This window comes from Pseudovirgaria hyperparasitica, assembly GCF_010093815.1.
Source record: "Pseudovirgaria hyperparasitica strain CBS 121739 unplaced genomic scaffold EJ05scaffold_15, whole genome shotgun sequence".
NCBI lineage: Eukaryota > Fungi > Ascomycota > Dothideomycetes > Acrospermales > Acrospermaceae > Pseudovirgaria > Pseudovirgaria hyperparasitica.
In genome coordinates this window covers 463,544-474,641 of record NW_022985563.1, presented here as the reverse complement: position 1 = coordinate 474,641, position 11,098 = coordinate 463,544, and the positions used below count along the sequence as shown (strand labels likewise).

Here is an 11,098-nt window from a genome sequence, read left to right as displayed (position 1 = left end):
ACACACACACACACACACACACACACACACACACACACACACACACACACACACACACACACACACACACACACACACACACACACACACACAAAAGCCCAAACCCCCCAGATCAAACAACTAACCCAATTTGCCAATTTCTCCTCCATATCTCCTCCATATACAAACATGCATATAGCAGTCCACAAGCCACTAATTACTCACTAGACGAAGGATCCGGGAGCATACAAGCAAACCCGGCGCCGATGGAAAAGCAAAATTGGTGCAGGTTGGTGCGGACGTGCGACGTCAGAGTTCTGATATGCGACTTGTCGTTGAATAAGTACCAAGTATCAAGTACGAACGGCAAGTCGCTTAACAAGCAGTGTATGAGATTTCTTTCACTCTCTCTCTTCAGACCGGTGTTTTCATTAGCGCGCTCAGCCCAAACATCTACAAGACTGTTCACAAAGTCCAGCTCTTACCCTATACTGCCAAGGGCAGCTATGACAGCGCTTACCTAAGGCGTACGATAATGCTACGACCCATTACGATTCCCAACTACCTTTTTTTTCTTCTTTGCGCATTCTCATTCCGCCACCCGCCTAACTATAGATTTAGAGCCAGTCAGGGCGTGGTCATGGGTGGGTATTTGGTGCAAAAGGAACAAAATATCAGAATCCGCCCAGTGTACGGATTGAAAGGACCCAACAAAAATGGGAAAACAGGTTCACTGTGCGGGATTGTTGGTATATGCCGTACATGCCTCTCATTGTAATTATCTTTTTTCTTATGCATTCTGAGCATTGGTGTGAAACTTAGCGACGAACTTGGTATGCGTCGTATGTATGACGGGAATGATAACAGTACTTCGAAAGCATGGATGCAGATGGCTGGTCATGCCAGATGTGTGATGGTTGTAGAGAGAGTGGTGGATGACGTGGTGCGTGGAGTGAGTTCATAGTTAGTAGGTAAGAGAGGGCGGGAGAGATGGAGGAAGGGCTTCGTTCAGCACAGCAAAGTGTTATCTAGTCGAGCACGCTTCGATAACACTATGAAGCGGAGAAGAGATGACGATGATGAGATATTAGAATTCCTTGTTGTGGTACATTTACGAATCCGACTGTTTGAGCTGGTCATTCAGTGACGAACCATGACAATGTGTGATTACGAGCGTGTTCGACTGCGATAGCAATACGACCAGCCTCGGACTCACAGAAACACCACACACGCGCGTACTACATAGTTCAAGCGTCAAAGGAAGTCTTGCCTGGGTCAGTCGTATTGTGCACAAGCCAGTTTTCCTAGATGGGTCAGATCATATCCCGGCCGCGTCCGCACAGTCAGGCATATTTTCTCCTCACTTCTGACCAGCCAATTCCCACATGTATCAAAATATTCGCTGACAGATGATTCATTGTTGTGATGCGCTAGCTCATTCCAATGCTGCCCAACGGTGAATCAAGGCTAAGGATCTCGAGTGGGCCAGTGAGCTAGCTGATCGGTGTGCGGTGAGGTGTTTGTTTGTTTAGGTGCGGAGTGGAATCGAGGACTCATCGGTGTCGACGTTGAGACTATCGCATTACAGCGCGCAGTCTGGTATGGCATTTAGGTCCACAGTGCAAAATCGCATGAGTGTGTCACAGGCTCACTCACGTTCATGGATATAGATGACTGAGCCAAGTTCCACACGACATCCGCGCTTGCCTGCCGAATGCATATTTTCCCTTCACGATCGAGCTGACCAACTCACCACTTCAGTTTCTTTCGGATGCATAATGTGGGTCCAGGACATCACGAGGCTGGATTTGGAGTAGATAATCGATTTAAGAGTGCGTATAAGACTAGCGTGGCTCAAAATGGTTGCATCATGGTGGAGTGTGAGTGGGGCGAAAGAGAGAGAGCAGGTCCACCCGCACAGTACGACGGCGACGATAATGCTCATAAGCTAGATCGGTTGGCTCTAGATGGGTTTGAGCAATAAAAGTGCTGGTCGGGCGCTCAGACGCCTGGGAAGACGATGAATTCTTTCTCTGAAGTGGAACGTGCGCGACATTTTTTACACTAGTATTGTAAATCTTTAAGCTGCAGCGAGTCATATTGGACGTTGAAGAATATCCTGTGTGGTTTTGGAGCGATCGCGGTGACTGTGCGCCCTGCGGTCTTCCAGTGTTTCGAAGCTCTCAAAGCTATCACGAACTCTAGCGGCAGAACTTCAAAAGATGAGCCAGAACATGCCGAAAGCTACAGAGCTCTAGCCAAGCCAACGGCAGCTTCGCATGCAAACCAATAGCGCGATATGCATAGTCTCGAGGAACGCCGTCGTGCAACGCTTGATATGTGAGGTCTGATCCCGGTCTGTTGATATCAACATATGAGTCTGTGACTTGGTACTCTAGCGCCCCTATATCACCAGCACACTCCAGCACACTCCAGCACCCCCCTATGGCTGTTATTAAATTTTTTCAATACCCACACGTGCCCACAACACGGTTGCGCAGATGCGCGGGACCGGGCAAGTTAGGAATATTCGTTTACAGGGAAATCTCATTCGTGAAGAGCAATACTGGCTGGGCAACCTTTGCGCTGACCTCCTTTGACACGCGAATTTGAAAAAAAAAGCGGCGACGGAGACCCGAAGAGTGCCGCTCCGACAGCAATCGAACTCTCCAGATGCACCAGTGTGGTATTTGAGTGGTCATTCATGTAGGTAGACAGAAAACGCAGTACGTCCGCCTATGAAGTTAGTGTAGTATGTGTCCAGGTACGTCGCTCCATGCGCTATGTCATAAGGCGTTGAGCATTTTTCGTATTCCCAAGCTATGCAAGTGGAGACGAATTAGCAGTGAGGCGAGCCATGGATATTCGACTGAATCGGCCTTCGTAGTATCCAGCTTCGAAAGATCAACAGAAAAGTGGCGATGGCGTCTGTCACAACAAAATCTCATTGTGCAGCTGAGACCGGAGACTTCAAGCAAACACAAGCAAATACGCATCAACATTTAATTTTCAATCCGATAGCCACAGCACTTTTTCGACCCGTACTAAGGAGGCTGAGCCATTATTGCTGGCCAGGACAGTCTCTCTAGAAGCCGCGGGTTGCCGGGAGGTATCCTGTCCTAGACTGGACGCAGCACGTTTTTCACTAAGGCCAAGGCCAGCCTGAAGTCGCCGGTTAGAGGAAGCTGAAGGGTTCAGAGCGCTAGCCTAGATTGGGGATGAGCAACACTAAAATATGTGTGCGTTCTACATGAGGTAGCAATTATATCGTGGTTTTCGAATTCTATTGCAAATGTTGAACGATGCAAGAGAGCCAAGACTGCGGTTGTATGAGGTGCTGAATCAAAGAGGCGTAACAGTCGGACAGAGACGAGGTTATACCGCAGTACCTGGAAGCAGAGTCTCGAAGGCACGGGACATCTAGAGCTTTAGAGATACTATGATTCGTGAGGGCCTTGGACGACGTATGCAGCCGATTCACATGCTGCCACAGTACAGAATTCAGGTGTTACCAGAGCAAGGCTACCACATGGCTGACGACGCGTCGTAAGTAATTTAGGTACATACTGGACCAGTTTTGATGCTTTGATGGTCGTGAGAATGCAGCGAGTGGAATAGATGAGTGGCTGGTGCAAGAAAGGAACAGCCACGTTTAGCTGCTGTGTTTGAACGTTGAAACGAAGAAGTGGGGCTCAGCGTAGATCCATTGAGGCGCAGGGACGAAGCTGCCAAAAGAGGGTGGAAGTTTTTATGGCTGCAGGATTCTGCATTCTTGCAGAGGAAACTGAGGGGCGAACTGCTGCAGCTGATCCTGGTAGCGCTCGGATACATTCATCATTCCATGTGCATCGGCTCGAATTGGTAACGGACAGATCAGCTGCTGTTCCTCCTGTCGAGATTTGGACTTGTATGCGAGTACATCCTGTGCCTGGCTAGGCTAGGCAGGTCCCTATCTGGAGGCAGTCCTCACGAAAAGCGACATTCTAATGTTACAAGTATCCGTTTATCTTTCGAGTGGGTTGATCCTCGTAGGGTCTTACGATGGTTGACCATGGGTAATACCTGCAAAGCCGGACCTCTTGGGCTTATGCTGTAGTAAGTACACCACGCCAATTACTCTGTCGAAGGCGGCATGATATTTTCCATGTTGGAATGATGTGTCTTAACGTAGTGGTTGCAAGGCTGTCGTAATGGTGGTGGCGTCATACGTTTTGGGTCGAGTCCTGTACCCAATGAACTGCGAGAGATTCGCAATCGAAAGTTGCACATCCACATGGAATCACCCAGACAAGCCAGAGACTCTGACTGAATTCATAGACGTTGATGCCGCACGCACTTTGATGAGGACAGAGCAGAAGATGTTGACGACTCGGAGAATTGCCCCTCGTGACGCATGTCTGTGGAACACAGCGCACGCTGTGAACACATGAATATGTGGCTAGCCGTTTGTGGAACATCATGGCCATCTCCCGTGATAGAGCAATTAAGCTTGACTCGCTCTCAACCTGGCCGAATGCCCTGGGATATGCTCAATGGCTGACATTGCAGGCAAGGTGGGCATCGTCATGGCGCCTTTCTGGATATTGTTGAGAATAGAATCGAGCATTGTCGGTCAATAAACTTGATGTCGCTTTCAATGTATCTGGGCAATTATGGCCTAAGTGCCCCGGGACTTGCGGACCAAAAGGAGTGGAGGCTGGTGATGGTGGTGGTGGTGGTGAAGCTCAATCGATAAGTGCCAGCCACGAGCACGGATCAATTCTAGGCGAGTCTGTGTGGCCCGCCGGACTTTACGGCCGCAAAACAGTCGGCAATAGCGACGTCTCTCAATCATGTTCTGACAAGGGCGGATATGACAGAGAGCTGAGGCGAGCGCGGACTGAAAGCTCTCGATATTATACAAGATGGAAGAAGGATGGATAAATGAAGCATCTGAAGAGGCACAAACCTCGGGGGGCGTCTGTACATAGTTAAGGTTAAAGTGGCGGCGATCCCTGCCGGATTGGTGCTGAAGCGTGCAGGGCTGGCAGCAGTAGTCAGAAGTAGTGCTGCATATCAGTTCGCGGTGGAGTCTATTGCTTGCTGTTACTACTGCTAGCCTCTTCACGCTCATCGTACTGTGACTGGGCGCAGCGCATCCACCTACGGCCATGCCGCCATACTAACGTTTAGGTTTCAAAGGTGAGGGGAGGACGTTGGAGAGGGAGGACGAGGAGGGAGAGGGAGCAAGACCAGGAGCAGAAACGCTTGTGCAAGCATCCATCCATGCTGCAGTATATCGCTGCACATGGCACTCACACACACACTCGTAATAAGACTGATTAACCCTCTTCCTGTCAGGGAACCCCTCGTGCTTTCAAGTGCGGCAGGGTTGTGCTTCGCCTTCGTCTTCGTCTTCTTCCTCTTCTACTATCTCCCTTCTCAGCACTTCACTAGCCAGGCGGTCGTTGTCGTAGATTTCTTATCCTCTCATCGGACGTTGGCTGCCGGCGTATGTTCCGATTCCATCCATTAGCCTTTTCCTTTTGAATGATTATTGATATCGGAGATAATCGAGTCTGCTAGACTAGCCAGTTCTACTACACTGACGGCCATCTTTGCCTCCATTATTGCTCCGCGCTCGTCTACTTTCAAGCGTGCTGAGAGGGCGATTTCGAATTCGCGTCGCCGCTCGGTCGGGATACAACGACGTGCGCTTATATTCATTGCAGATCTTCAGGAGCAAGACAAGACAATTGCGCAGTCGATTCAGTCGCTGCAAAGGGTGATTGAGAGGTACACATCATAGCATTCATCCGTCTTCCAGTGCGCGCATCGACCAAGCATCGCAGTAGCACTCAGCAAGAACGAGAGAAGAGAGGGGATATTAGAGCGCTGATTACTCGACTGCTTCGGGGGTAGTTTGACAGGTGATAGTCAGATAGTAGGTGTGCTTTCATTTGACAGGCCCGACCATAGGGCGAAGAGGGGTGGTGAATCGTGACAGCCGGTGGCTCAAAGTCTGGTAGCGAACCGGATCTACCAACAAATAGTACGACGGGCAGTTGAAGAAGACAGGCCTCGCGATTTGGCAGATTTGGCAGATTTGGTGGAGAGTGTTTAGAGCAGAGTCTGCTGCGAACGCTGGTTGGTGCTGCAGAGGCCAAATTCTCCGCTGCCACTGGCCAATTCTGGCACTGTGAGCCTACTACGCTGCCCAAACACTGGGCCGGCACTGACTTACTGCACCCTGTTCACTTCTCAAGGGGCAGAAAAAAGCAGTACTCGCTGTAACAGCTTCAATTAACAACAGTCTCGGTCATTATTATCTGCAAACACTCCTGCTATAACAGATGCCATTACGATAGCGAACTTGCTCTTACCGGATATTGCCCGTATACTCCACTCTGCTCCGCCCGGTCCCTTTCCCGGTCGGCTCGTTCACTTCAATGTTGACATCCTTCCAGACGCTCATCTGACTGCAGTGCCGCTGTGGGTCTTAACGATCACCTCTACTCATCATCAATTCTGGCTCTTCCCAGATCGCTCCGGAGCTTTAATCGAAAGACACAGAGCTGAGTGGCTTTCGTATTCCTTATACATTCGTGGGTGCCAGGGTTCACTTCGACCCAAACTTCTCCTTCGCTGGGCAGCATTTTTCAGCGACTCTCACTTTTTGGGGCACTACCTTAGCCGCCCTTTGAGCACACACACACACCCACACACACACACACACACACACGCAAACAAGCACACACACAGACACACCCACACGCACACGCACAGAGACAAGCACACACACACAGACTCCCGCCCTACATCATTCTCGACCTGAGTGCCTGACGACACCATCTGCCTTCTCCTACAGTGCCCCGTGTTCCTCACCGTTAGCCGGCTTCCGAACCTTCACTCATCCAATCCAGGCTTCTCCTTTGTGCTCAAGCCACACGTCTGGCTACTGCGAGGATCGCTGCCAAGTCGAGTCAGCTCCAAAACCTATTCACTAGTGGGGTACATTGCTATTACTTCTCAAAGCTCGAGGCTGCTCTTTAGACCTCTGAGCTTCTTGCCGTTGCCATTTTCACCTCTCGCGCCTGCTCTGCTCTGCTCCATCTGTGCAGTGTCAACTTCTGCATAGCAATCAGCTCGAGCCTGACAGCGACTCGTTGAGCTCTCGAGCGCTGATTCAGCATCTAACACGCTGTTTCACTCGTCTAACGGCCTTTGACCATTTTCAAACCTTGCGACGATCGCAGTAATATCATTCCCGTTCAAACATTCTATTCAGATTCACTACCAGCTCCAAACACATTACGAGAAGAGTATCGAGCTCGATTCACTCCATTTGGGTGGCGCACTTCCGCGACAGTCCGCTTGTGTAGAATGCCAACGCCCAGGGCGTGAACCCTGAGCCTCCTACTCATGTACCTGCTGTGGATGACACAGCAGTTTTGAACCACCTTCGTTCAAAGAGGAGGGGCAAGCTTGGAAGTACATCTCCGTGGTAGACTTCTACAGTCTCTTCCAACAAACACATCACGGGCAGCAGCGCTGCTGGTGCCAAACAGTGGAGGGGCAGGTGGAACCGCTTCCGCACCGCACCGTACCGCACCGCATCGGCGTTGATAACTTGGGACTTAGCGAATGCGTCACGATTTTACGCGATAGTATCGCATTTCAGCAAGGACGCGGACTGCTAGACACGTAACTGGACGCCCGGACAACTGGACTGGACGACTGGAAAGCGAGTTTGGTGGCTCTGGATCTTCCTGTCAGATTACAGCATAAAGGACGCTGTACCCGCTCTTGCGACTTTCGACCGTGTAACTCTTCGTAGCCTTTTGATAATATTGACACTCCTACACCTTGATCGCAAGGAACAGGCATCGCCAGCCAGCAACACGTCTCATCTCTCTAATCACATAACTACCCACTATTTTCTACCTCTCAATATGGATCCTCCGCCACAGCATCAGTATCCCCCTTATACCATCATCCATCCTCCGCATCCTAGTGACCCATCCGCGCCCTCTTATCTCTACTCGGCAGACACGATAACGATTCAAAATCCGCCTATGGACCAACTGGAGAGGTATACACCACAAGATTCTTCACAGACACAACATCACCAGCCGAGTTCTCCCACTGACCTGGTAAAATATAACAGTTCCATCCAACTCACCGTCGTGCAACAGCCCAGGGAAGCTCTGGTAACCCAGCTAGGTAAAGAAAAGAGTAGGTCACCTATGTTCCCCCTTTACGTACTCCGGCTAACTGCTCCCTCCACAGTGCGCAAACCGATCGATCCCCCGCCAGTAGTACAAATGGTTCTTCCGACGGACAAGGATCCTCAACAGTATGTTATGTCAACTCTGTCACATACTTTAATCTAACACTGTTCAGGATCTACACTCATAGCCCCTACCTTTATTGCCTGGCAACCTTGGTCGAAGAGCATTCACTCAACCCAGTCACGGATAGCAAAGGGGTGACTGTCTTACTGGGGACCATCGTTTCATCTATAAATCGCCTCAAAGACAACAGAGACAACGGTCAGTGGCCTTTGGACGTGTGCAAAGCTCTGTGTGTCTGAGCTGACTTGTCCACCTTTGATAGAGAGTGCATTCTTCGTTTTTGCAGACATGTCTGTCAGGAAACAAGGAAGATTTCGTCTGCTATTCAGCGTTTTTGAGACAAAGCCGTAAGTCATCACACTAGACATCGAGAAACTAGTAGCTAATTCTTAGGCAGACACGAAGGCACCACCATCTTCGTCAAGAACGTCGTTTCCAATACATTCAAGGGTATGCTACCTGTACACAGAAGATGCAAGACATATTAGCTTACTCGGGACAGTCGTTGCGAGCAAAGATTACTCCGGCCTTGAAGAATCGACGGCCATGTCTCGCACATTTGCAGACCAGGGTGTCAAGCTGAGGCTCCGAAAGGAGACCAGAGGATCAACTTCGTGAGTCAAAGAGTCTTGTATGGCATATGACGACATAAGACTAACAATGTCTAGACGCAAGAGAGAGCGTGACGATGGCGACGACGAGAAGCCCCGCCGAGCACGGCAAGAGACGAAACGCGCCAGGTCTGACGAGAGGAGGGACGACAACATCTACGCAAGCAATACGTGGACCTCGCCACAACAGCCTGCTACACAACAGTATCACAACACATTGGATTCAATCCAGTGCACCGTCCCACAAACGGTGACGGCATACGAGAATCCGAACAATTACCCCCTGGTAGCGCGACAAACAAACACAGATATTGGAGACTGCCAGCAAGCCATACTGCAACGACAGATGTGGCGTTACTATTGACAGGTGTCAATCAAGCAGTGCTGAGCGATTTGTATCCATTAAGTAGGTAGAGCTGGTGCCGCCTATTGGTGTTATTATTCTCCTGTATGGTATTATAGTGGGCGTAAGCCCTTTTTTCGCTTTCACATGTCACTCTCCGCGAAAGCGGGCGAGTGTTTCCTCACATGCGCCTCACGGCTACATTCTTCGTGCTCTTCATGCTCTGCCAGCTGAGGTCTCTTGGGACTGTGAATGAATGGATGAATGAATGAATGAATGAATGAATGAAAGAACGAACCCCTTGCACAGAAGATCTGCGCGCACAGGTAATTGTCGTAGTAGTAATAAGGTAGGGCAGCGGGGAGAGGGGGGCACAGGAGCAGGTCACTTGCATCGGCTCCTCAATCCCCAGTCTCCACACGATAAGCAGCTGATCATAGTTGGCTGTTTTATTATTATGAACAGGGTAGGTTGGTTGATAAGAGGTTTCAGCAGTTTCAAGTGTGGCGGAGTGTTTAGGTGAGGTCTAAACAACGCTATGTGCGTGGGACGGACCGGTGCATCGCTTGTTGATCATGTGACCTGCGGGCTCCAGCACTCGCTATTGATTGGCTGTTGGTGTGCCGTGTGCCCAGGGCCCGACTTTGAGCCGGTCTTGGCTGCAGCATGAAGTTCTGAGCGTTGCCCCAGGCTGCTGCTGTTGCTGCCCCCCCTCGTTCTTGTCGCCGCCGCCCTGTCACGTCACGTCAGTTCACAACGCTCTTTCAAAGTTTGCTGTACAACGCGCGCATGCGCCCTCTCTCTCTCTCTTCCTCTTTCTATCTCATTGATATCTTGGCTCTCCTGTTTCTTTTTCTATCAAAAACTCTACGTACGCATTAAGCATGCATGCGACGCCTTACTCCTGTATCTCCTTTCTTCTCTCTCCCTCTCTCCTCATTAGCCTGCTGTCTGCACGCCTCTCTCAACGCGTTTCGTCCCGGGCTCATATTCCTTATTCTTTCGCGCACACTCTTCAGTCACCATCCATACTCTTTTCTACTGCAGCTTGGCATGGGACTGCTGCTGCGAGAGCAGTTGTGAGAGGCACTCACTGAGCTCGTTCGAGTCCTTCGAATCAGCATCGCGACGCCTCTTAACACTCGACGTACCCTCGGCGTCTCCTAAGACCTGGTCTACAGTTTGGCGAGCATTAGATCTGGACTCCCTCCAGCTTGCAGCGACATACCTCTTAACTGCTGGACGATGACGTTTCACAATCCAGAGCCACTAGCGTCAATGCCGACAGCCCGATCGACCTCTCTTGGAAAAGATGCATCGAGCCACCTGAGCCACAACACTCTAAGCCGTCAGCCATCAATCCACTTCTCACTCCTAACTCCGATCCAGTCCCTCCTAGACCTCCCTATCACTTCAATATACTGTACTGTTCGCTGTTGGGGCGGTTTATCACCCTGTCGTCTTCCTACCCTCGTATCCCGACCCCGACACCAAGTCCTCATCCGCCATCTTCCTGATTCACCAATCATGGGAGATATGATCACCTGTACATGGTGTGGATGTGCTCTCGTCGATGCATGCTCTATATGGCCAGTACAGTGGCTATGTCAGCAAAGTTAATGGGATGCCGAATCCTGGTACACTATCGCTACAACCGAAGGAACACACTCAGCTGTCGACATGTCCACAAAGTCAAGACCACGAGGCCGACCAACTCCTTTGGCCGCCACGTCAAACCAGCACACTCTTTTGTGGAGAGGGATTACCTCAAGAACGGTCTTACTAGAGCTTCGACTCGCCATGGAAGAGTAGTGCGGGGTTTTCCGTATACT

The 11,098-nt window shown here is 50.4% G+C and overlaps 1 protein-coding gene across 1 annotated transcript; it reads left to right on the top strand.

The window, feature by feature from the left end:
* The first annotated feature begins 8,006 nt into the window (after nucleotides 1-8,006).
* On the top strand, nucleotides 8,007-9,406 carry EJ05DRAFT_479234 (uncharacterized protein). Its single transcript, XM_033744629.1, has 8 exons — nucleotides 8,007-8,050; nucleotides 8,126-8,193; nucleotides 8,248-8,314; nucleotides 8,362-8,510; nucleotides 8,575-8,659; nucleotides 8,710-8,762; nucleotides 8,815-8,926; nucleotides 8,981-9,406. Exons 1-8 carry the CDS (start codon nucleotides 8,034-8,036, stop codon nucleotides 9,285-9,287), a joined length of 858 nt encoding a protein of 285 aa, XP_033597273.1. The 5' UTR covers nucleotides 8,007-8,033; the 3' UTR covers nucleotides 9,288-9,406.
* Nucleotides 9,407-11,098: the final 1,692 nt, after the last annotated feature.